Source organism: Topomyia yanbarensis, chromosome 2 (genome assembly GCF_030247195.1).
Source record: "Topomyia yanbarensis strain Yona2022 chromosome 2, ASM3024719v1, whole genome shotgun sequence".
Taxonomy (NCBI): domain Eukaryota; kingdom Metazoa; phylum Arthropoda; class Insecta; order Diptera; family Culicidae; genus Topomyia; species Topomyia yanbarensis.
The window spans coordinates 136310500-136338467 of record NC_080671.1 but is presented as its reverse complement, the minus strand read 5'-3'; the positions used below and the strand labels follow the sequence as shown (position 1 = coordinate 136338467).

The window sequence follows — 27968 nt, the reverse complement described above, 5'->3', positions numbered from 1 at the left end:
CCCTCGTGCCGCGATCCTGAATTTAACTGGCTCGATGGGGATCACGTTGCCGCTCATTCATTCGCCAATCAAATCAATTTTTCATCTCTTCTTTAGTTTAAAAATATTTTAATATTTCTCTTCTATAGGCCTAATAAAAATAAACCACAAACATGTTTTATTTTCTCTTACTTTTTGCGAAGGTTCATAACTCCCAACTAAAATGAAAAATTAACGATTCCACGTATTTAACGCAATCTGCCATATCTCAAACACGATAATGACTGTTTTAACCCTAGAACGTTGCACTTGCGTTTTCCACCCTAGAACGATGCACTGGGTTACAAATGTACCCCACGTGTTTGATCACAATTTTCGCAGGTAAAAATGCAAACAAAAGAAATGTGTAACACATAATTTTCTTCGTTTTTTAGTTACGAAAACAGCTGTGTGAGTGAAAGTACGGAATTTATTGAATCAGTGATACATAAATTGGTTTGAGCAAAAAAAAACTGAAAAATCGCGGTTTTGACTTTTTTTACAAAAATTACTATAATTTTGCGAATTTTCAACCGATTTGAAAAAAATCAAATGATTCTAAAAGTTGAAAGAATGGTCTAGAAACGATATAAAATGGAATCTAGACATTTTTGGAAAAGTACAATTATTTGGAAGAGTGAAAAGTTTAGGAATCGGATTATGGAAAATACCACGAAATGGGGTGGACATTGCACAGTGGTCCAGGAAGCGAAATTAGCGGGAAACAATTGCTAACGCATTCATCTTTAGGTTTAGAGATTTGGTGTCTTAGAAACATTTATTGTGCGTGACAAACTGCATCTTTTGGCTGAAACGGTTTTAGGGTGGCCCTTAAAATGTCAAAGTTGTAGACATTATCTCAAATTATAGTTCAGAGAGAATGATACTTTCTTCTGCAATATTATAGAACAATCAATTCTGAGCAACTTTGTTGAAGATACTAAATTTGTATCTCAAACCGTTTTCATTTTATAGTGAGTTCCATATCATAACTTAGGGTGTCTCTCAAAAAAGCAGTTTTCTCCGTAGTTTTTTAATATGATTTTTCTCACAAAAGTACCCTTCAGTGTACTTTTAGAGCATAATTAGAGGCAACTTTTTCTGAAGAAAGAAAAATTTTATCTTGTCTGGTTCAAAAGTTATACTTAATTTTCACTAAAAAATACGCTTTTTTCAAATGTCGATATCTCAAAAGGGGGCAAACGAAAATTGATAATTTTGATTGCATTTGAAAGGCTGTACTTTTGCCTACAATATATTGAAAAATTGGAGAACGCTTTTTTGTCTTTCTCAAATAAATCAAATTTAAGTAAAAGCATTTTTGCGTATAATCCTACAGCGCTCATATGAAAAAAAATATTTGTTTTACGCGGATTCTGTGAATTCTTGTCAAGACTTTTCAAGGATCACATACTCTTGCAGGTTTTTTATATTGCCAATAGAGTGATGACCCTATTTTGGGCTCACTCGTTAGGGTGGCGCACTCTATCATTAATTGCTCGATCTATGTACAATCGTTGAAATGCATATGAGTCATTCCATGCGAAGTGATCAAGGCACGTGTAATCGACCTCCACGGATTTGAACAAAATTTAGAGGAATTGTTCATCTAGGGCTAATATATAAAAAACCAAATTTTTTGTGACAATTGAACCACCCCTCGGGTCATGGTAGCACCCCCCGTTTTGGAAAATTGCCAAAACCCTTGATTTTCTTTTGATCATATCTCCGGTACTATTTACTCTAGAATCAAACCACAAGATGGCTTTTGAAGAAAATTGTTCAAGGAGTCTATAAAAAATATTATTTTTTGCCGACAGTGTTGCCAACTATACAATTTTTTCAGTTAAATATTAAAAGTTAATTTTTTTCTCAATACGTATATTTTAATTTTGAAAATTTTAATGCCATCGCCTTCCTCAGACATTTTTACATAAAAAAACACTTATCATCCCAATATAATATGAGCGCATCCTGAGATACACCGTTTTGAAGAGAAAAAACGCAATTTCCCATATAAAATCGCAAGCGCGCAACACTACAAAACCAACTTGAGTATTCTGAGTTCAAACATAATTTTTCGTGAAGTAGACGAGAAATGATGAAAAACTACGTATTTGGTTTGCTTCTAGCAGATCAGGGTCGATTTTTATGACAGTTTGAAGATTTTCTCAATTTTGAACAATAAAAATGGATTTTTATATGAGAAAATCGGAGTTTTTCCCTTCAAAACGGTATATCTCAGGATGCGCTCATATTATATTGGGACGATAAGTGTTTTTTATGTAAAAATGTCTGAGGAACGCGATGGTATTAAAATTTTCAAAATTAAAATATGCGTATTGAGAGAAAAATTAACTTTTAATATTTAACTGAAAAAATTGTATAGTTGGCAACACTGTCGGCAAAAAATAATATTTTTTATAGACTCCTTGAACAATTTTCTTCAAAAGCCATCTTGTGGTTTGATTCTAGAGCAAATAGAACCGGAGATATGATCAAAAGAAAATCAAGGGTTTTGGCAATTTTCCAAAACGGGGGGTGCTACCATGACCCGAGGGGTGGTTCAATTGACACAAAAATTTGGGTTTTTATTTATTGGCCCTAGATGAACAATTTCTCCAATTTTTGTTCAAATCCGTGAAGGTCGATTTCAAGTTTGCATCTTTTTTTGATCACTTCGCGTGGAATGACCTATATAAATTATGATCAATGCGTTAGGGTCAATATATTTGCTTTATTCCTGAAAACCAGTATATTAAATAACTTGTATACGAGTGCAATAGAAACTAGAATCGCTTTCCTCTTACTTCCACCCTACCATACCACCAACAAACATAATGGAGCTATCGAAAATGCAAATATTCACTAAAGTCTTTTTAGGCGCATCCCCTACATAAAGAAGCCTAAGTGTACAGTATGTAAAATAATTAAAGACACCCTCGTTCTTTTCTATTTAATCCCATTGCCACTACTACTAGTATTACTGATACTGCTACCTGCTGAAACCGTTCCTGCAAATGAACGAAATCGATTGTAAATATGTGTAGATTTTGGGAAATCTTGGCAATAATTCAAAGCAAATTATAGGTCAAGTCATTGGTGATTGGTGGTCTTTACCCTATCTGCATTAGGAAAAGCCTGCAAATGTATGTGACCCTTGAAAAGTCTTTATAAAAATTCACAGAATCAGCGTAAAACAAATATTTTTTAATATGAGCGCTGTAGGATTATACGCAAAAATGCTTTTACTTAAATTTGATTTATTTGAGAAAGACAAAAAAGTGTTCTCCAATTTTTCAATATATTGTAGGCAAAAGTACAGCCTTTCAAATGCAATCAAAATTATCAATTTTCGTTTGCCCCCTTTTGAGATATCGACATTTGAAAAGAGCGTATTTTTAAATGAAAATTAAGTATTACTTTTGAACCAGACAAGATAAAATTTTTCTTTCTTCAGCAAAAGTTGCCTCTAATCATGCTCTAAAAGTACACTGAAGGGTACTTTTGTGAGAAAAATCATATTAAAAAACTGTACGGTGAAAACTGCTTTTTTGAGAGACACCCTAAGTTATGATATGGAACTCACTATAAAATGAAAACGGTTTGAGATACAAATTTAGTATCTTCAACAAAGTTGCTCAGAATTGATTGTTCTATAATATTGCAGAAGAAAGTATCATTCTCTCTGAACTATAATTTGAGATAATGTCTACAACTTTGACATTTTAAGGGCCACCCTAAAACCGTTTCAGCCAAAAGATGCAGTTTATCACGCACAATAAATGTTTCTAAGACACCAAATCTCTAAACCTAAAGATGAATGCGTTAGCAATTGTTTCCCGCTAATTTCACTTCCTGGACCACTGTGCATTGAAATGAAAGAAATATTTCTGACCAGTAATACATTGGTAACACGTAACGTTACTGTTACAGCAGTTACTGTGCGTAAATTATATTTGCGAGGCATTGTTGTGAAAAAATATAAAAAATAAACAATAAAAATCAAATGAAAGAAATGAGAACAATTTTTTGTCCACTTCAAAATTAAATTATATTATTTGAATAAATGATTAAAAACGATTAAATAATACTAATTGTTACGTAATGAAACAATCAGTATATAAATTAGTATTGTCACGAGTCACATTTCCACTGACAGCGCGAAACCTGACGAAACGCTAACGGCAACCGAACACTGGGGTACAAATATACCCCAATGCCATCTTTGACACCTACTTCCGCGAAGGCTATAAGCAAACTGGCTATACCATCTTTTCCTACTCTTACCAGGAACATTAAATTAAATTATGGTTAGAGTTCCAGTTCGGTAAATGCCGAATTCTCGTCTTCACACGGCTCCAAAGAAGACGTGGGGTACATTTGTATCCCAGCGCAACGTTCTAGGGTTAAATTGCTTCAGTCTGTGGATGTATTAAGATGTCCTTTACAAAAGCCAGTTCAAATACTGGAAATCAACCAATGTTTGATGTCCCGAAAATCAAACTCTGTTCACAATTCCCCATCGTTTCTTTCTGAATTACACAATAGTTATCGACAATAAATAGCATTCTGCTTCCATCTCCGGCAAATTTACAGCAAGAAATTAATCAGAATTTAACGTGAATTTCCGTGCAACCATCTCATAAACAAATTTACCTATCTATTACTTGTTCCGTTTTATTCCAATCTGTGTGCAGTTGCCCTTCTCCGGCAGAGATTTTTTAAACAGTTCATTCAAGGGAAATCTTATTACCAAAAACTTCCGCCTTGATCATACTCTACCTGCTTGTTACTTCCATAACAGTGCTGCAAACATAAAATTCCAAAGTTTCTTTTCAACTTAGAATCAGCCAATTACTTTCGCTCAATAGGTGTGCTTTCTTTCCACTGTTTCAACTGCACCATTCTTACCATTTAAACTAGTTCATAAGACAATTTCCGGACGAAACCTGGATTTGTTTTGTTAATTCGACTGTGTTTCCCATGCGCAGAATGAAAAAGTTGAACCACCTGTACCCATAACCATTTCCGCTACCAAAACTGCCAGCTGACCTAGTTATATTGCTCTAACCAGGTTGCTCGCTATCAGAACTATTGTTTAGTTCCCGTCGTAACTTTTAGGGAGCTGAAAAGTTTTCCGTACGTTAGAAAAAAAACAGTTTGAGGGAAAGGTTTGTTTTTTCAATGTTGAATCCGTGCGGTTAAATGGAGAAGAAAGTTAGCATGGCACATTGAGATGGACCGGACATCCTTGCATCGTCGGGTTCTCGGTAGAGAAGCACATCATCACACATCTGCACACAATCGAGGCAACGGGCGGTGTTGTAAACCTAACTTCTGTAAGTTTGCACACAACGGGAAGCTACGTTTACTGTCTGTCATTAATCCCCTTGATGTAAAGCTTGATAACGTGGGAGATTGACCCTGGTGGATCGTTATGACAGTTGAACAAAAAAAAATTAACAACAAAAACTTTTGGGTTTACGAGAGTGTTCATTGAATAAATCATGTCCAACATATCAGATTTAAGCTTAGAAACAAAGATTTTTTGCTGGTACTAACATAGAGAAGGAAAAAGATATGAAAGGGACGTGTCTGTCGTGCCAAAACTAGCAACAAAAGTGCATCTCCGTGCCATCTTCTTCTCGGTAGTAGCCAACGACTGCTTCGAGTTCCATTATTTCCTGCAGCATCTATTAATCTTTTAAGACTAGAATTTACCGCGCTCTCTTGCGGTGGAGTCTGCCCTCAAATACGGTCCACCAGGGCGAGATTGTGTATTTTCTTCACAGTCGCAGTACGTACTGTGCATATCACAGAAAGTGGCCATAGAGGATCCCATATGCTTACATCTATATCCCTGATGCAGTGTAGCTTTCGTTTATATTTCATGAGGTGTAAAATAACTTCTGCTTCACTGCGGATGTTGAGCATTCGTCGTACTTGTAGATGTGACACAGCGAGCAGGCTAACGACTGACATGTTCCGCTTCTTGGATGTTCAATGTGATTTCTTCGGAACATGTGACATAGGGGTATTGTTTTCAGAGTGTTCGCTGTGTTTAGTTTTCGTATTATGGTAAATGACTAGTGCGAATATTGTTTAACTTAACTTCAATGCAATAATTGAATAGTAATACAACAATTGTGATACATCTTCTAATAAATGGAAAAATAACTACGTCGACCTTTTTAAATGTCGTTAATAGTTAGCATGATAAAAATTGTCTTGTGTGCCTGCTGCTCCGTTATCGATCTGGACTAGCTGAAGTTGCACATGAAATCACTGATAATTATGCTTGGGAATAGCAAAACATCTTTCAATGTGCAATTCCTGGTAGTCCTAAAGTGTTTTATTGATCAATACCGGGGTCGGCCAGACCCGAACGTAGATCGCGAAAGGAGAGGGAAGGAATGTTAGTCCGATACTTGCTTTTGCTAGAGGCCGTATATACTACCGCGCACTCCACAAGAATCACGGCAGCAGGAGATATTTGTTAGCAAGTATAGAAGTTGGATTTTACATCTTCTTTACCGACGCCAGAGAGGTGACTCAACTATCTGGATTAGATATCGATCCATCAACTCATGGACCGGGGACCAATGGCTTCACTTCTCTTCCGAAGGAAGACGTGACCACAGATTTTTTCAACTCACAAAAATCTCAACAACTTCGGTTGGGATTGAACCAAGACTAACTGGAATGAGTGGCGGTCACGCTTACCACTCAACCACCGGCGCCGTCTCAAATGACATTGTATGTCCAAACAGCTCTATAAAACTTTTATTCCTGTTCAGGAAGTTAAGTAATTTACAAAACTTCAAACTTTCATGGGAGGAGTTTGAACCCCGCACGGGCCTGCAGATTAATATTAGACGCCATCGAGTAGAGCCTGCGCAGATGTTGTCCGTAAACTTCCTAAGTGATAAGATGTTTTCCGCGTGTCTTTCGTGCTAGAGGCGAGTATTCTAGTAATGTTTTCGTCCCTCCTGTACGCAATGCCTCTCAGTCGTAGCAATATGATTGCGTAGGGGATGGTGTTCATCAAATCGCCTGTGATCATTTTAACAGGCCAACTACTACCGGGATTGAGGGCAGAGCCGTAGCGTGGGCTTCTAGTACCCTTGGCGGAGTCTTAATTTGGCGCCACCTTGGTGTTTACATTGGTTTTCATTTTCTGTTCGACTTTCGAATAATAACACTAGTTTACAAAATAAAAATAAAAATCTGAACATCAATATTCGAACATCATTTCTAATGTAAAATTGCGTGCTGAATCCGAAAATGAGGTCCAAAAAATTTACAGTAGAACAGTTTTCGAGTTACAGTGAAAAAATTAATTTTACCTTTAAAATTAAAAGTACGTTCAGTAAAATCCAAATATCTTCGGTTGTAGTGCATCGATATGAAATATTATTATGTTGAATTAAAGGTAATTGAATGCACTTTCGATCGTTAGAACATTTTGTTTTAAAGCGATTACTGGTTCTGATGTCATTTACGAATCTATTGAACTTTCTCTTAATTTTTCGTCATTTTTAGGGAAAAATGAGTGTGTGATCAATATTTTCGGCAAGATAAAGCAATCCTAAAAATATATATTTTTATGGGAAATTAAATTAAAGCCTGTCAATAACCAATGAAAATAAGCACTTGTTAGTTTGAATCCGATGAAAATTGCGAAAGTTATTTTTTTGTAAAATGGCAATTTTTTTTTCTCTGGGTCAACTTATTGAACCGTCTAGATTCCAATTTTTTCTAGGGCTTGTTTAATAATATATAAGGGACTTTGTCAGAATTCTGTTAAACAAGTAAATGGAAGAATTTTGAAAGAATTTAATGTGGGGTAATATTCGAACTCGTTTATCCAAATGATTAAAGACTTCTGATAACAAACAATTTCAGGCTCAATGAAATTATAAGTCATCGAATGATTGGTATGCAATACTGCGTGTAATATTTACAAGTGTATTACATAAAATAACACTTTTCGATACAAAATTCGTTGGAAACTAAGCCCGCACACGTAATTAAATTAGTATTTTGAAACGCTAGCTGCTCAATTGAGTTTTGTACAATATTAATACAAACTATACGAATCCGTAGAAATATGTGATACTACATACGTCAAGTATTATAACATTAATAATTTGTAAAACTTTTAATTTGGGTTCCTTCATAGAACATCTAGCAGTTTGTGTTTTGAAACTATGTAGGACATCGCACAAGACTTATTTTAGGATTAAAATCTCAAAATCTGAAATTAACAATGATTTGAAGAACGTAGAATATCTGTAATTGCACTTAGATGTTTTACGCAATATATTGTAGTATGTTGATGTTTTGTGACCCAGTACAGTAAAATCGGTACATCATAGAAGCCAATATGAATCCAATATAATTTCAAATTATAAACTTCTAGAGGTTTTAATAACGTAAAATAAATTGTTAGTAGAATAAAACGTGACTAAATAGGTGGATAAGTCATCATTCGTGAGGCTAGTGCCCGAATTTAGCATTTTGCACAGTCATAAGCTTCCGATGCGTGTATCAAGTTTAGTACATATACGATTCTGTACATGTAAATATTATGCGTATTTTTAAATGCCGAATTTTTGATGACATTACTCCAATGCGGCTGAGATTATTGTTATCAGAAGTTCTTAATCATTTGGATAAACGAGTTCGAATATTACCCCACAAAAAATTCTTGCAAAATTCTTCCATTTACTTGTATAACAGAATTCTGACAGAGAGTCCCTCATATATTATTAAACAAGCCCTAGAAAAAATTGGAATCGAGACGGTTCAATAAGTTGACCCAGAGAAACAAAAAAATTGCCATTTTACAAAAAATTGAACAACTTTCGCAATTTTCATCGAATTTAAACTAACAAGTGCTTATTTTCATTGGCTATTAGCAGGCTTTTATTTCCCATAAAAATATATTTTTTTGGGATTGCTTTATTTTGCTGAAAATATTGACCACACCCTCATTTTTGTTCAAAAAACAACGAAAAATTAAGAAAAAGTTCAATAGATTCGTAAATAACGTCATAACCAGTAGTCGCACTAAAACAAAATGTCCTAACGATCGGAAGTGCATTCAGTTACCTTTAATTCAACATAATAATACTTCATATCGATGCACTACAACCGAAGATATTTGGATTTTACTGAACATACTTTTAAATTTAAAGGTAAAATTCATTTTTTCGTTGTAACTCGAAAACTGTTCTACTGTAAATTTTTTGGACTTCATTTTCGGATTCAGCACACGATTTTACATTGAAAACTAGCTTGTTTAGTTCAGAAATGCTGTAAACTAGTGGAATTAAGTGTGTGCTTAAAAAGGTACTTACATTTATCTCGACTTACTTTATTTTGCATCGTTACTTTGTTTATAAAGCAACTGAAGATTTAAGCGTCCCTTGCAGACGTCCAGGTATATTATTTTTTCGCACAATGTGCGCAGAAGTCGAAATTTGCCAATGCAAATGTGAGCAGAATTAACACTCGGATCGATCAATTTTAAACAACTTTTATATTAAAACACGAAAATGGAGAACCTAACGATTGTGCTCCAACAGAGAACCTAAAGTTTTGTGAAATTTAAGGATAGGTTTCCTGCAGATTTGTCTGCAATAACATTTGAAGTCAGGTGTTCGAATGCGGGAGAATTTGTGAAGTCATCTTACACTGGGTGTTTGGAGGCATCGGATGAAGCATTTTTCCGGGAGACGTGCAGATTAGAGCTTCCATTTCCCGACGGTTTTCAGCTTCCCGGGATTCGGGAAATAAATAATAAATTTCCCGGGAAATCCCGGGATCCCGGGAATTCAGAAGAAAAATGAAAAGGTTAATGATTTTCTTAAAAAAAAGAATAAATTGAAAAGTTTTCAAACCCGTTTGATTACATGTATATCTGTCCTAGAAGCAGTTGTCAGAAAACGGCGATTTGGTGTCCTACAAATTATTCAATCATTTGATATCTCGTCAATAAGTTTACGCAACATCAACTTCTTTTGATAATTTTTCTTGGCTATATGTGTAACCTAAATTTTGGTAATTACGATTACAATTGGACGATATACTGAACGCAGCAGCTGGAGTTACTGACCAAAATTGGAATTCGTTGTTCTGATACGATGGAATGTGATCAATTTAATGCAAAGCACCTTCTTTGGTAATGAAAATTTGAATGAAAAGATTGAGCTGCTTCAGTGTATTGTGCAGTTATTTCTGATCAAATGAGAAAATGTGATATATGGAATCCATTTCCGTCGCAGTAGGACCAGCAGCACTACGAATTAAGTGTGAATCAAAATCTACCATCGATTTCCTGTTACGGGCGAGTATCTGGATTGCTTGATCTTATCCCTTCAAAAATCCTGCCAGCATCCTTGAAATCGACATTCAAAGAGTTTGGATGCGCATGATATTGGACAGCTACAGCATTTATGCATTTCTTTTCATGCATCCAAAAATTTACAGATATTACAGTTACGGTATAACAAATTAGACGAAATATGCATTCGATGAACCGATAACATATTTCTGCAGACGTTCTAGAAACATTTCTTATTTTAAATAGCGTTTGCGTTAAGCATGATATCACTACAAACCATCCCAAGTTTTGAAACAAAACCTCATTGATTTTTTAAGAAATTACCGCTGTTTCAATTACTAATTTGATTGCAAGCCCTTTCATTTAAAATATAATTATTAAAATAAACTATTAAAAGCACTGTAAAAGAAATCTGATTAATTAATTAATGCAGAGATATCGCATCACTAACGCTACTGTAAGGAAATGCTTTGGTACAACGGCCGGCAAATTAATCCATTTTTGCATGAAAATATCAACATTTTTAGCAGTGTTTTGAGTAAGGCTTGGACTATATACATAAAAAAAATCACGAAAACATATCAGCTAGCCTAAGGATATTTAGTCCATTGATTTGCAAATCAGTTGGAAAAGCACAATCTGCATTCATTGCTTACTCCAAATATTTGCCGGTAAACATATTTCCTACAGAATTTCTTTCGCAGAACCGAAGCTTTTAGGAATAAATTAAAAATTGTTTTTCCCGGGATTCCCGAATCCCGGGAATGAGAAAACCCAATTTCCCGGGAATCGGGAATCCCGGGAAATCCAAAAATCCCGGGATTTCCGGGAAATAAATTCCCGGGATGGAAGCTCTAGTGCAGATTAGCTCACTAAGCAGACGATTCATTAGAAAATTTCAGCACCCTCTATCATATAACAATCCAAAGAATTTATTTCAATATTTGTTTCTTCACCAACTGTTAAATTTATTTCCGGTAACCGGATTTCCAAATGATTCAACCGAAGCTCGTTTGTGTTAGACTGTCGTTCATTTCATGTAAATTTTAGTTGCACATCTTGAACTGATTAGTAGTGAAATCAGTTGACACTAGGTGGCAAGATTTAGAAAGAACTGAAGCAGCAATATTGAATCCTGCAAATATCTCGAAAGTTCTCCCAGATAAGCTAAGAATTGTGATACTCTGTCCAAATCAAGCAAATTGCATTACTGACGACAAGTGTTTTATGAAGGACTACCGCGTCTACATATCCGTCCACATAGTTGAGATCTATGGTGTGGACACCAATTCGAAATGGTCATGCGTACGGTGTGACATATTATACTGTCCATAAAAACTATAGGCGGATAAAACTCCTCGTAAAGGCTACAATTTGTATTTTGAGGAGACGCCAAATATAATTGCTCGAGAAAACCTTGATACAAAGTCGAAGAAACCAACACCTGGTTTTAAAAATTTGAGTTCAAACAAGGAATATTTTTCGCTTCCAGGAACACCAAAACCCCAAAGGGCGCAAAATTTCAATCAGTGATTCAACTTAGTGTAGGGCTGATTGGGCACCGAAAACTTTGTTATATTGAGGAGCTCCTATTGAAGAAACTACGATTCTCACGGTACAGCATGGGGTTGCTTTATCAATAATAATGGATCTAGCTTTACTCCAGGATCTTTTCTACAGCTCTATGGAGATGGCCTGCTCTACTGTATATGACTATAGTTTTTGTTACATTAGTGTAGCTATGTAACAGTGAAAACGATCGAATAAGCTAGCAATAGTTTGCGCTGTTTTTTGATTTAAAATCATTTAAAATTTGCAGTTGAATTTTTTGTGTCGTGTAACTCAATTAGGTTCGTTATTTATTGTTCTATCCACTTTAGATTTGACGCCATTTATTGAGCTTGAGCTTGTGCGACCACCTTTGACTGCTACTTCGTTATTGATCGGGACTAGCTGAAGTTGCACAGGGAATCAGAGATTAGCGAAGTGTTTCTGATCAATACCGGCGCCGGCCAGGCCCGAAACGTAGATCGCGGAAGGAAAGGGAAGGAATTGTTAGTCCGATACTTGCTTTTGCTAGAGGCCGTATATACTACTGCACACTCCACAAGTATCACGGTAGGAGGATATTTTTGTTAGTAGAGTATAGAAGTTGGATATACTTCTTCTTTACCGACGCCAGAGAGGTGATTCCACTACCTGGACTAGATATCGATCCACCAATTTCATGGACCGGGGACCAACGGCTTTACTTTCCTTTCTTTTTTTCAAATTCGTTTATTTGGCACGGCTCAAGGCGTTAGCTTCACGGAGCCGTAGGTCTTTTATATATTTACATGATGTAAACAATAAAAATAACAAACAATTAATGCTAAGATCGATCCCGTACCCGCGACTTGCCATTGCGCGCGGAGATCCGTTTTCGTGTCGGGGAAATCCTTGCATTCACGTCAACTATATCAAGGGGGTTCATTTGTATCTTTGTCGTCTTCGCATATGTCCGGGTCATCATCGGGGTTACTGCCTTGATGTTCGCGATCAGGTGTTGTTCCTGACTTCTTTCCCTTTCGGGTCACGACCGTGAACCCTCCTTCATTGCTAGTAGCTCCTTCGTTGCTAGAATCAGCTGTTGAGTTTGTGGTACTTGACGCGGCTTTCGCAGTTGTCATTATTGCTTGAATAGCAGTCACAAATTTGACAATCGTTTGTGGTTCAGGGAATGATATTGGAGACTGAGTGTTGGTAGTTCTTTCTGTAGATGAGCTTTTCTTAGCGGTTTCTGGGCAGGGTTGTCCGTCCGTTTGTTCACAGAACTGGCACGTGTTAGTTTGTCCTTGATATGTACATAGAGTTCGCTGTATAATGGTATCACCCCCTTCTGTTGTGTACTGCAGGGTAAGGTAGGAGGGAATGGGTTGGTCTACCCGCATTCTCACCACAAAACACCATTTGAAATACCTGGAAAGTAGTTCCTCCACGTATCCTCCGTAATGGATTCCACTTCTCCGAAATACGACATGAATCTTTTAATAGCCACTTTGCAAGTACGTGGTGCCAAATCATGTAATTTAACTTCCACGTTTCCGTTATCCATATACACAGGGATCTTGATTTTTGCGGTGTCACAATCCAGAACGTGTTTCAAGTTGTTTTGCGAAATGAATCTTTTTGCCTGGGCGAATTTGTTGAACGTTATCAGCACCGCGTGTCTGACGTGCTCCAACTGAATGAAACTGACGTCTGAAAACCGAAGCTGCATTTTCTCCTTCAGCAAATGTTCCACATCACCAATACTCGGTCTTATGCGGAAAGACCGGAAGTCAATGGCCACCGTGTTGGCCCGAAGAATCACATTTTGTTGTCGAGACTCAGTCAACTTGATAGAATAATAGAAACGGTTCCCTTTGTTCTTCAGACAAAGCACACAAGAAAAAAGCAACTGCTTGCGCTGGCTTGGGTAGCAGCAGAGAGCACACTGGTATTGTGACTGATGCCTTTGGTGGTTGAGAATAGACTCATTTACTTCCCTTTCGAAGGAAGACGTGACCACAGATTTTTTCACCGCAGAAAAATCTCAACGACCTCGGCTGGAATTGAACCCAGGCCAACTGGAATGAGTGGCGGTCACGCTTACCACTCAACTACCGGCGCCGTCCTTTAGATTTGACGCCATTTATTGTGAATAAAGTTGAATAGGCCTGACAGGCCGTAGCGAACTCTTCTGATGCCATTGGTGGAGTCTAAGTTTTGCGCCCCTTAATTATTACATTGACTTTCTTTTTTAGTTCGTCTTTCGAGCAGTAACTTAGGAAGTGCCTGGAAATGACACACTTATGTTATGACTTAGCCTAACTTATTTGAAAAGTAGGTCAACATTTCTGCGCTCCTCTACGGGGGCCAATCCGCGCTACGTGCCGGGTTGGAGGAAATGTTTCATCACCATCATCTCCTGCTTATATCGAGCATCCGCTGTTTGTGAATCACCTTTCGGCCTACAGAATACTTTGACAAACGAGTTCGTTCCTGCACGACTCCTACTGTTCTTGCTCCCCAACCACTGGTAATGTGACGTCATTATTCTGATGAAGACATGGCTGCGTGATAACGTATTCAATTCAGTACTTTCGCTAGTCTACTTCATATAGCGATGTGATCGCAGTTCAGCATCTAGCCATCTGCGCCGTGATGGTGGCGTTCTCATAGCGTGTAAGAACTACCTCGCTGAGCAAGTTGAAAATTTGGAGCAAATCGCAGTAAGTTTTACCCTTCCCCACCAGTCTATCTTTATTTGCTGCAGTAACCTCAAGCCACATAGCGACACAGATTTGTACAAAGCTCAAAATATTTCGGACAAAGATAGTGATTCCGACAGTGGTCTCATCATCGGTGATTACAATTTTCCTCGTTTTTAGTGGTCGCTTTGCAGTGATTTGAAACGTTATTTGCCTATTAACGCCTTGTCAAATCAAGCTATCACGGACTCTATGGTTGCAGCCGATCTGTACCAGATACGTTCACTTACGAATGTGAATGGAAGGATACCCGATCCTGCGTTCGCAAAACAACATTGCTGAAGCATGCAAAACAAGATTGCTGAAACCTGCAAACGTTTGCATTTAGCATCAGCCGCAGATGACAGAAAGAAGACATATGTCAACTCAGACTCCTATCGGGTGACATTCGCCGAGTGTACCCTACCTAACTACCTCCTCTTTGACAAGGTTTCGTCTTTTTGTACCATCTTGTTCGTCTTTTTGTACCGCGGGTCATGAGCTACACAAATTTCAAATGGTTACATGGGGTGAAGATATTCTTGCTCCCAGCGATATTACACTCACATGTAATTTTCCTTAGAGAACATGCTATGTAAAGATTCCCTCTCGATGGGAGTGGTTTTTTGCCTATATGAAGAGACAACAACAAACGCAAGTGGCCTGTCACACTGATGGCTCTCGAGTGGAGGGACGTGTTGGTACTGGTGTCTACTCTCGTGGAATGAGATTGGAATAGTCTCACTCGCTAGGTAGATATTGCGCTGTATTCCACGCAGAAATCTTCGCGATTATGTGTGGTGTACAATGCCAAGCATTAACGCAATTGTGTTTTCGAGTTTTCGGTTGTCCTTACCTAGAGGACACCGCATTTGAACGACTGAAACTCAGGCACAAACTAAAGTTCTTTATCCACTGTGGTAAAGAGTTTTAGGCTTTTTCGTACGCGATTTAAACCACTTGTGAGTTTAGATTACCTGCTCTGTGTTTTTGTGCTGTTATATTTCCCATCCCTCTAATTCTACTTCCTCCCTCCTTCTTCTCCTTTCCTTTCGATCAGGGAAAAAATTAGAAGACTCGGCAAATTACCGACCACGTACGGGGAACGTGACTTTGAGTCAATACATTCTGATTCCTGATTCAACCATCTCTGAGCAATCCCACTCTAAAAACTTGTACACGCTGCTGTAAAGTGACGTTTCAGCGTACCAGAAGTTTGTCGGTTCTAGCCCTGATGCAGCAGTTCATCTTTTTTTATCTGGTGAGGCTTAGTTCCCAATCCATACATAGAACAGTTATTTGTAACAGCCGGAAATTGGTACAAAACAAAATGCATTATTGATGCCCGATGGCAGTGAGGCAGAGGATATAAGCACACTCATCACGCATCTGAAACTTACAGTGTAATACGCCTATTTTCGCCCTGTTTTTATTATCACCCAACCAATTTGAAGCTGTTGGTTGGAGCATCATCTGCCATCGTTGTTCAACGCTTTGGCTCAAATAGTAAACCGATAATTGAGGCATTCGAGCATTTCATCATTTTCAGGCCAGTTGTTTTTATAATATTGGTGCTTAGGAATAAATAGTTCCATAGCATTCCATCTATTACTTAATTACTATTACTTAGTGTATAGCATTCCATCTATTATTTAATGAAATAGATAGGCATTCTCCCTAATATGCCAAAATAGCAACTTTACCCTATAAACCATTTTTCACTCTAAGGAATATGTGCCGTTATAGCAAGGCGAGCAACGGGGTGTCTTAGCAACTGAATGTTTGTTGGTTCTAGCCTAGAAATTTTGACGAGTGAGTTTTTCCTGGAAATTTCAAGTGGCTTCGGAATGGTTTAAAATGAAATGCAGCAAACTCAGCAAGATTGTTAGTTGCAGCAAATGGATTCCACCCGTTATACTAACAAAGTCTATTTTATATGTAAGTGGGATCGGACGATTTTTTTTTTGAGCTCGTTCAAATAGCACGCGAAACGCTCCATAATCAACAAGGATTGCATAAGGGAATGAGATTGTGAGCGCAAGAACAGAAAATGCGAGCGTTCTTTTTTCGGTGTAATAAGATAATATACAGGGTGTTTGGTTTATGGTTGAGAACCTCTCGGGGGGTGATAGACTGTCATAATTGGAGAAAAAAAAATTTCTACGCATACCATCAAATCTCAACCGTTACAGAGTTATTGAACTTTTTGTGTAAAAAACTTATTTGTCTTAAAATACCTCTAACTTTAAAAGTATACTTTGTATTTTAAATCTTTTAGTTCCATCCGAAAGGTGAGAAAATTTCCTATTGAATGGTGTTCTCATATCTTTTAGTTAATTAGTTTTAATTACCTTTTAGCTGTAAAGTAGTTACAAGTTGGTGTTTTAGAGGAGGTTTTTTCTAATTTTCTCGAAATAATGAAGTATGATTATAGCAGTATCCATTATCCAAAAGTTGGGTTTTAGGACGATTCATAATTTGTTCTTAGACGCCATATTCCTATCTCTTTTCATTTCTTTGTAATTTCATTACTATACTTTTCCTGTAATCGACTTGCAACTGCTTAAAAGACTCTAATCTAAAAATATGCTTTATATAGTTATTTACAAGATTTCATTGGAAAGCTGAGAAAATGTTCTATCAGTGTATGTACAAATATCTTTTAGCTAAGTGTACTAAATGAATTTTTACTAACAAAATAACTCAAAATTTGTGTTTTTTGTAGAGTTTTTTTAATTATACTAATTATTAATCAACAAAATGTATCGTTACTATTGTTCATTTGATCCCCCTTAATGTTCTCTATAACTTTTTATTTGACACTTTCTCTATATCTCTTTTCATTTTGCTGCTATTTAATAGTTAACACAGCATGACTTCGCCACAAATGTAGTGGGTTCGAAATCGTTATTTTTGCATATGAAACGATGTGATAAAAACGATTTTGCGTCGAAACCAAGAGATAATTGAATAGAGCCAAAGAAAGAACTGTAGAACTTGCTGAGATGCATTATTTCCATAAAAATAATGTTGATGTTTATTATTTACTATTTTAAGAAAATTAACGATAATGCTAATAATAGCACTAACTTTAAACTAATTTACTCCCAAAAGAATACTAAATTCATTTAACTGAAAGGTATTAATACATTTTCCCTGTAAAATTTACCTGGCTTTCGAATAAAAAGGAAAAAAAGTACAATAAGAGTCATACTTTTTCAATTAGAGCTGGTATTAGTGAAAATGAGATAAAAATATCCAAGTTGAATAACCAAAACTCATGAAAATAAGAAAAGGTAAGTGTAGTATGTCAAAGAACGAATTAAGCAGCTCTTCAAGACTAACAATCTGGATTATTAAAATGATGAGGTTAACTATTATGATTTTCAAGAAATGAACGAAAAATCGATTGAAATTGTTTAATTTTCAATAAATTACTTTGAAAAGGCTACTTAAACTCATTAGCTGAAACTTGTGAGGGCATCACTCAATGCGAAATTTTCTCACCATCCCAGTGGACCTAAATTATTTGAAATACAAAGTATACTTTTTGAGTTAGAGGTATTTTAAGACAAATAAGTTTTTAACACAAAAAGTTCAGTAACTTTGTAATGGTTGAGGTTTGATGGTATGTGTAGAACGATTTTTTTCTCTCCAAATATGACAGTCAATCACCCCTCGAGAGGTTCTTAACCATGAACCAATCACTCTGTATGTATAATGTATACAGAGTTGTCAAGAATCATCCTACTTTAAATATTTACAAATTCGGGACACAGCATAGTTGGCAAATCAATTGCCTTGTACGCAGATCAGGAATCTGAGTTTGATTCCCAACCCCAACCCCGGGTTTGAGATTTTTTCTTAAAAGATTTTTTTAACCCGGATAGGCGAATGACCTTAAGGTTAAAATGTCTATAATAGAAAAAATTTACAAATTCATAACACATGAACCATTAGAGATAGCCATATAGGTTATTCAGCACAATTTCCTCGATTTTTTTGTTTTATAAGTTTGTAGAAGATTGCGTAAGTTTATTTCACACATCTAAAAAGTTGATTATTTGAAACCCTTAGTTACAAAAATGTGACGCGAGACAGGACCCAACTCGCGTCGCGTTTTCGTCAATGTGAACCGAGTCCTTACGTTTGTACAGCCCCAAAAATAAATTTTTGAACAGCCTATACCCAAGGGCCACTTTAATAGAAATAATATGGAAGATTTTTTTGGCTTTGACGTAAGTGCCAATTTTAAATTTCTGTTTAACTAAAAAAAATTTATCTGTTTGATACCACCAATAAATCTAAAAAAGAAAAAAACGGAAAAATTACCAAAAAAAAGTACTAAGAAATTTTGCTGAAGACACCATATATCTAAAACTAACGGTTTAAGCACAAATAACTTTGTCTACCCATATACGTTTTTGGGACCATAGTGCACTGTGCGCTGGAAGGTTAAAACTTGCAAATCTCGACAAACATATGATTACGGCTTAAAAGCCAACTGTCAAAATTTACTTTGAATGAAAATTTCGGACAAACGGTTATTTGCCAGTCAGTCACAGATGTTGATAGTAAACAAAAGAGAAAAGTTTTCTCTAACATTTAGTACTGTAAACCGTGTTTGGGCAGTAACGGTATGTCCGGAATTGCCCTTTGAAGAGGATTGTGACAGTTGGCTTTTAAGCCGTAATCATATGTTTGTCGAGAAATATTGAAAAACGTCAAAATGATTATGATCGTATGGACATGACTGAATAATTAAATTCCAAATCACAATAATCGCCTGAAGTAATCTCAAAATAGTGCTACAAAGTTTCTAAGCTGATGCACAATTGTGCGATAGCAAATATCTCAGTTCAATATGCCCAGAATCCCAATACATTACTGCTTAACACTACAACGTAACCTCGTACTGCTTTTTCGCAACGAGCAAATAGGAGTTGACTACCCGGAGAGGATCTCTAATTGTAAATGAAAACGTTACCAGCCAGCCACATGGCCGTTCGTGTATTAGCTTGAATCACCGCCGCAATTGGCCAATCCTGTTACACTCATCATCATCCAAACACGACAAACACAAACCCTGTTTCGCAATTCGATCAAATATGATGTTGGTACAGAGCGGCACCAGAACGACGGTGCAGTTCTGCTCGGATGATTTACATTGGCATAGCTCACCTGTACAGTGGAATACCGGCGTTGTCTCGAAACCACAGCACCATATTGATTTTATCGCGATTCGACGCTAGAAGTGGACAGTACAGGATTGCCTGGTGGTCCTCGATAGCTTCGACATCGGACGTTTTAACTGGAAATGAAAATCAAAGCAAAGAGAACACATATAGTCCATCATCATCATCATCGTCATCGTCATTGGCTGGGGTAAAAGATAGTGGTTGGCCAGGATATTGGGTGCTTGAAATCTCAATCAATTGAACGCTAATGAAAGCAATCGGTGCTAATCGAAGTGGAAAGTGTGATTTTATATGGTCGTTCTGGCGATATTGTAATATAGTTAAGAAAAAAAAATTCTTCCTGAATTTTAACTGATTGAGAACAGTGAAAAATATATTTTTATATTTTTCAATCGTTACCGTATAGCTTAGTTTCAGTCTTTGAAAGATCATCCCGGATATCGCACACTTCAAATAAAAATCGTTGAATAAATCAAATCAGTGCCCTATAGAGTTGATAGTTTCAATTAAAAAATGCAAATTAGTCGCACTTATCCTAACTGCGGCAAAGCGTCTACCATAATTATTTTCTCATTTTTCTCACACTTATCGAGGTTGAGCTAGATGAAAAATTAACTTCATTAAAGCAACCGCGCGTATCATTTACCCCATATATGGGACTATAAATAACACAGGGATCATCATGGTTGTACGTACATCCAGCTGAGGATAGCCCAAAATTAGTTCACATCACTCGGTTGTCACCAGCTACGGAACCCGCTGATGGTAAATCGTTAAATGTGATTTTCCTCCCTTCTTCTGTACGAAGGCCTTTCCTCCGCCTGATGGAAATTAAACGTATGCATCCTTTGCTGGGATGGATGGTTCGAGGCCTCCATTAGGGAAATTTCAATCGAGCCTCGCATATCTTGAATATTTACGTGCGCAGAAGCGTAGCCGCGGAGGAGAGACATTTTTAATAACCGGCATTGGAATTTTTGATAATCTTTGCTCTCTGATCGGTGCATGTAAGTCTTTTGTCATCGGTCCGTACACTCTATAGCGACAAATAGTGTTAATCCGCGTTCAAGGTTATTTGCACACTCTACGCCTAGTTGAGATTTCAGTATGTTTTCCCTTCTTTTGTGTTTCTGTTTCTGAGTACCGTTAGCCGGTCAGTGACAAGTAAAGCAGTGTTCTTCTAGTAAGCCGTCTGGATACCGTTACCTACACAAGCCAAGTATTAGTTTTCGTTTCCCCTTCTTGGTTATCTAAATAACGTGCACTGGGCAATAGGCCCGTGCAAAAATGACTTCCCCTGACGGCGGTTCATCTCAAGGTGAGATGGACGTCGAAATAAAATCGGCTCCCCGGCTCAAGGTTTATCCGAGCTCGGCCACCGGGCCATTTGTGATCTTCTTTCGGACCAAAGAAAAAAAGTGTTTGAATCTGTTGCAGATTTCTCGAGTTCTGACGGATCGGTATTCGGCCGTGACAGAAATATCGAAAATTCGCCCTGATAAGCTTCGGGTGGTGGTTAACAGTTCAACTCAGGCAAACGATATTGCTGGCTACGAGCCCTTTACGAAGGAGTACAGGGTGTATATTCCAGCTAGCAGGGTTGAAGTCAGTGGGGTCGTTTCCGATTCGAGTCTGAATTGCGAGGACCTGCTAAAATATGGGACTGGCTGTTTCAAAGACCCCATGCTTAAGCCAGTGAAGATACTGGAATGCAAACGTTTGCATTCAGCATCAGTCGCAGCTGACGGCAAGAAAATATACGTCAACTCAGACTCTTATCGGGTGACCTTCGCCGGGTCTGCCCTACCTAACTACCTCCTCTTTGACAAGGTTTCGTCTTTTTGTACCGTTTTGTTCGTCTTTTTGTACTGCGGGTTATAAACTGCACAAATTACCTCCTCTTTGACAAGGTTCGTCTACCTGTTCGCCTCTTTGTGCCGCGGGTCATGAACTGTACTAATTGCAAACAATTGGGACACACAGCCTCCCATTGTAGCAATAAAGCCCGCTGTGGGAAATGCGGTGGAAATCATGCGGATGATTCCTGTGGTAGAGATGTCGAAAAGTGTCTCTACTGTGGGGGAAACCCACATGATCTCCCTTCATGTCCCGCGTACAAACAGCGCGAGGAAAATCTTAAGCGTTCCCTTCAGGGACGCTCTAAGCGATCTTTTGCAGAAATGCTTAAGATAGCTACGCCACCTGTCGGCGACTGTGATGAACCCCAGGAGGGAACATCTTCTGCTGTGCCTAGAAGTAGTAGAAAAAGGAAGAACATTTCCTCTTCCAAGCTTCGTCGTAAAGGCCAGAAGGTGTCTCTTCATGGTCCCCCTAAAATAACTACTCAAGGAAGTACTGGTGCAAAACCGAAGCAAGTCGCTCCCGGTCTCAGTAAGCTGAGCTGAGAAAAGGAGTTCCCAGCACTTCCAGGAACATCAAAAACCCCATGTGTTCCCATATCTCAGCCAGAGAAAGACAACAGCGCTGGCTTTAAAAATTTCTCTGACATTGTGGACCGTATTCTTACAGCGTTAAACATTTCTGACCCCCTTAAAAGTATCTTGATAAGCTTTCTCCCCGCAGTAAAAACATTTTTGATGCAGTTCACTGCGAAATGGCCGCTTCTTTCAGCGATTGTATCCTTAGATGGCTAATTCATCGAACGAGGTCAAGGATTTAATCACTGTTCTACAGTGGAATTGCAGAAGCATTATCCCGAAAATCGATTCGTTTAAAATCTTACTAAATAATTTGAAATGCGATGCATTTGCCCTATGCGAGACATGGCTCACTTCAGAAATAACCCTACACTTTCACGATTTTAATATTATTCGCTTGGATCGAGAAGACTCTTACGGAGGAGTACTTTTGGGGATCAAAAAGTGCTATTCTTTCAATCGGATCGACCTCCCCTCGATACCAGGCATTGAAGTTCTCGCTTGCCAAACCAGAATTAAAGGCAAAGACCTTTGCATTGCTTCCACCTACATCCCCCCTAGAGCCTCAGTTAGCCACCGACGGCTTTGCGATATTGCGGAACTCCTCTCCGCACCGAGGCTAGTTTTAGGTGACTTCAACTCCCACGGCACGGCATGGGGTTGCCTTCATGACGATAATCGATCTACCCTACTCCATGAGCTGTGCGACAACTTCAATATGACCATTTTGAATACGGGTGAAATGACACGGATTCCTGCCCCTTCAGCTCGTCCGAGCGCCTTAGACCTGTCCCTCTGCTCGACATCGCTGCGGTTAGATTGCATGTGGAAGGTAGTCTTTGATCCCCACGGCAGCGACCATCTGCCAATCGTAATTAATATTGCTAACGGTTCAGGGCCACCGAATACAATCAATGTTTCGTATGACCTCACACGAAATATTGATTGGAAGAGCTACGCGTCCGCGATATCCGAAAAAGTAGAATCGACACAAGAGCTTCCTCCGGAGGAAGAGTACGGGTTCCTGGCTGGCTTGATTCTCGATACCGCGATTCAAGCTCAGACTAAACGCGTACCAGACGCGAACTCACGCGGGCGTCCTCCCAATCCATGGTGGGACAAAGAGTGCTCAGACGTGTACGCGGAGAAGGCCGCTGCGTATAAGACCTTCCGGGACGACGGGCTGCCAGCTAGCTACCGACAGTACGCGATGGCGGAAACGCGCATGAAGAGTTTGATAAATGCCAAAAAACGTAGCTACTGGCGCCGGTTCGTCGATGGACTAACGAGAGAAACATCGATGAGCACTCTTTGGAGTACGTCCCGGCGCGTACGAAAACGAAACAGTACTAACGAGAGCGTGGAATATTCAAACCATTGAATATTCGATTTTGCCAAGAAGGTTTGTCCGGATTCCGCCCCGGCACAGAAGATCTACCGCGCCGCGTCCCCTCAGGATAACGCGAACGAAACACCGTTTTCGATGGTGGAGTTCTCACTTGCTCTCTTATCATGTAACAATAAAGCCCCAGGGCCAGACAGAATCAAATTTAACTTGTTAAAGAATCTGCCAGACTCTGCCAAGAGACGCTTGTTGAATTTATTTAATAAGTTTCTTGAGGGTAATATTGTCCCTCATGACTGGAGGCAAGTGAAGGTCATCGCCATTCAAAAACCAGGAAAACCAGCCTCCGACCACAACTCGTATCGACCGATTGCAATGCTGTCCTGTATCCGAAAGTTGTTCGAGAAAATGATCTTGTTTCGCCTCGATAATTGGGTTGAAGCAAATGGCTTACTGTCAGATACACAATTTGGTTTCCGCAAAGGCAAAGGGACGAACGATTGTCTTGCGTTGCTCTCAACAGAAATTCAAATGGCTTATGCTAGCAAAGAGCAGATGGCATCAGTTTTCCTACATATAAAGGGGGCTTTTGATTCAGTTTCTATCAAAATTCTTTCTGAGAAACTGCACCAGCATGGTCTTTCACCGACTCTAAACAACTTTCTGCTAAACTTGCTGTCCGAAAAACATATGCATTTTTCGCATGGTGATTTATCGACATCAAGAATTAGCTACATGGGTCTTCCCCAGGGCTCATGTCTATGCCCCCTTCTCTATAACTTTTACGTGAATGACATTGACGAATGTCTTGTCAATTCCTGCACGCTAAGGCAGCTTGCAGATGACGGTGTGGTCTCTATTATAGGTCCCAAAGCCGTCGATCTGCAAGGACCATTGCAAGATACCTTGGACAATTTGTCTGCTTGGGCCCTCCAGCTAGGTATGGAGTTCTCCACGGAGAAAACTGAGCTAGTCGTATTTTCAAGGAAGCGTGAACCAGCGCAACTACAGCTTCAATTAATGGGTCAAACTATTGCTCAGGTTTCAACTTTCAAATATCTCGGGGTCTGGTTCGACTCTAAAGGAACCTGGGGATGTCACATTAGGTATCTGAAACAGAAGTGCCAGCAAAGGATCAACTTTCTCCGTACAATAACCGGAACATGGTGGGATGCCCACCCAGGAGACCTGATCAGGCTGTACCAAACAACAATATTGTCGGTGATGGAGTACGGGAGTTTCTGTTTCCGCTCCGCTGCGAACATACATTTCATCAAACTAGAGCGAATCCAATATTGTTGTTTGCGTATTGCTTTGGGTTGCATGCACTCGACACATACGATGAGTTTAGAAGTGCTGGCGGGCGTCCTTCCGCTCAAAAATCGATTTTGGGAACTCTCATATCGATTGCTCATTCGATGCGATATCTTGAACCCGTTAGTAATTGCAAATTTCGAAAGGCTTGTCGAGCTCAATTCTCAAACCCGATTTATGTCCTTGTACTTCGATTACATGGCACAAAATATCAATCCTTCTTCATGCTATCCCAACCGTGTCAAACTCTTTCATGCTTCTGATTCAACTGTATTCTTCGACACATCCATGAAAGACGAGATTCGTGGAATCCCGGATCACATACGTCCGCAAGTGATCCCAAGCATCTTTCATAGTAAATTTCGAGAAGTCGACTGCAACAAGAAGGTGGCTTATTCGATAATCCCTAAGGTATCGACGAAACCTTGGTTCAGGGGGATGGATGTGGGTCGGGATTTCATTCGCGTGATGTCTCGGCTCATGTCCAATCACTACACGTTGGACGCACATCTCCGGCATATTGGGCTCGTGGATAGCGGTATCTGCGCTTGTGGCAACGGTTATCCCGAAATCGAACATGTTGTCTGGGCATGCGCCGAGTACTGTTCTGCCAGATCTCTATTCGATTCCCTTTGGGCCCGAGGAAGATCACCCAATGTCCCGATTCGAGATGTACTAGCAAGCCGCGATATTCTCTACATGTCCCTTATATACACGTTCCTCAAAACCATCAATATCCAAATTTAAATGCCCCTATCTTTTCTCTTATCATTCCCAGAAGTGCCCTCTTTCGCCTACCGTACCCCAACGATGGTTTGATACGACTCCAAGACGAGACAAAACATCTGTCGAATGAACCAATAACACGAGATCTACAGTACAACATCACACGCGCAGCGCGGTGTGTTTCCGATCCGTATCTGAGCCGTACTACGAAATCGTCTGGAGGAACCCCTGCCGGCTCGAGGAAAACCGCCTGGCGTCCCAATACTTGATACATCCGTTCGAATCTGTAATCCTGGCCGTTAATTCCTGATGCCGGAAACTGAAAGTTTATATCGCCCCCCCCCCCCCTTCAGCCTTGTCCACCCTTCCCAAAACTTATGTGCCCCCCTATCTTCTAGTTTTGGTTGATCAATATTTAATCTCTTTAAGAAATGCACAACAGTACCACTACTGTAAAATAGCCCTAATTAATTCCCCCTAATCTTGAACCACTCTCTCTAGTTATTTCTAGTTAATAAGCTTGTAAAATGTTCCGCTTAGTTAATAATTAATTTCTCCTACAATCTCCCTACTAAAAATCATAAAGTGAATTACTATAAAAAGAACACACAAAATGACCCGTCCCCCAAATCTTACGAATATTATATTATACCCTCTTTTATATGTATAAGTTAGCTGTAAAGTTTTTTTTTTAGTTTCATTGTATAAAACAAAATAATATTGAAATGTGTAACCCCCTAGTTTTAAGAACTTCAAAATGTAAAACAATGAAAAAATGGCACCTTTAAGCTAACGCATACGTGCCTTATCAAATAAACAAATTGAAAAAAGGGCCCCTCTTCACTCCCCCCCTACTATATCAACAATTTTTTAACCCAAAATCTTGACTTGGTGAAGTTCTAGGATGTCACAAAGTTTCGAATTCCACCTATGGATAAAACATGGGAATTTCATTAATTGAAACCTAAAAAAGGTACCCGGGTACCGCGTCGGACACATAACGGTTAACCCAAGTAACAGTTGACAGTTTTATAGCACATTACAAGTGCAATCTAAGTTTTATCAGTGGCTATAAAATTACCATAAAATCTTTATTGTTATGAGGGAACTGTCTTCATTTTGATAAAATTACATTTTTACAAATTTACAAATCAATCACGAGAAACAACTGGTTTTATGTGCCCGACGTGACCAACTTAATTTTCAGTGAACAGAAAACTTTATGCTCCTATTTATCGTCCTTGGTCTTAATTGTAGTCCTTTGGTGATCAAAACACTTATGTCTAAAAGACCAAAGCAAAAAGATAAATAAACTTCTAGTAGGGGAACATGGGAAGACTTGACCAGGTTTTCAGTTAAACCTACGTAAATGTCTAAAAACATTTTCAATCCTTCAAAACTCATTTAAACATAATGCGCAGCAGTATTGTGCGTATGTATAATTTTTTGCAGAATTTTTAGTTTACTTTTTCCAAAGTTATATTTTTTTCAGGAATGAGTTTTTTTGGTCAAGTCTCTACACCGCGGGGAGACTTGACCAAGGCCTGGGAAGACTTGACCAAGAAAATTTTGTAAAATCAAAAACATAAAACATGCTGTCTTCATATTTTTACATATTGTCGAGATCCTTAAGTGCCAGTAAAAAAATAAAAATGTTGCATTTCATAAATTTCGACTGTTTTTAATGCATTTCCTTTTAAGGATTAAATGTAGAGGAGCCCGGGGCTAGTTGGTGGTTGGGGTAAGTTGGCGGAATCCGTTTTTCTCTGTCTCTATTAGACATAAAGCGATGCCTCTTCTTGTGTACCTCAAGGCATGTGAAACCCGTTATCCAATGTATTTTTGTTGCAAAACGGCTTGACTGGAGGAGGTTGTGGGTGATATTGTGTTTTCGAGCATTCCAAGTAAATTTTCTTAATTTTAAATACTTTGCGTTATTTAGGGTGATTTTCAATCTATTTCCCGAATGATAGTATTTTTTGACAGCGCGTGAAAAGAGCTTTCAGTATCCGTATTGATATTATATCTATCCACAAACAAAAGTTATTTTTTAAATAGTTTCTAATAAAATATGCGATTGGGGTAAGTTGGCGGTGCTGCACGCGGGGCAAGTTGGCGGTACTATTTACAGTGCAAGAAAAGTCATCAAAAAAATTTATTTCTGGAATTCACTCCAAAGCAAGAAAATCTTTTTCTTGTGTATCTCGCCAATGTAGGAGACATTTATTCCGGCCAATTGCATGAAGAATTTAAAAATTTTAAGACCCTAATAGAACTCGTCATAGCTGATAATAGAATTTTGCGCTT

The 27968-nt window shown here is 38.5% G+C and overlaps 1 protein-coding gene across 1 annotated transcript in view; it reads right to left on the bottom strand.

Moving 5' to 3' along the window:
* LOC131681451 (uncharacterized) overlaps positions 1-27968 on the bottom strand; it is a 248419-nt gene that overhangs the window by 50807 nt on the left and 169644 nt on the right. The window contains exon 3 of the mRNA XM_058962244.1: positions 19822-19951. Within this exon, the coding sequence (XP_058818227.1) occupies positions 19822-19951 (130 nt within the window). The remainder of the gene's footprint in view (positions 1-19821; positions 19952-27968) is intronic.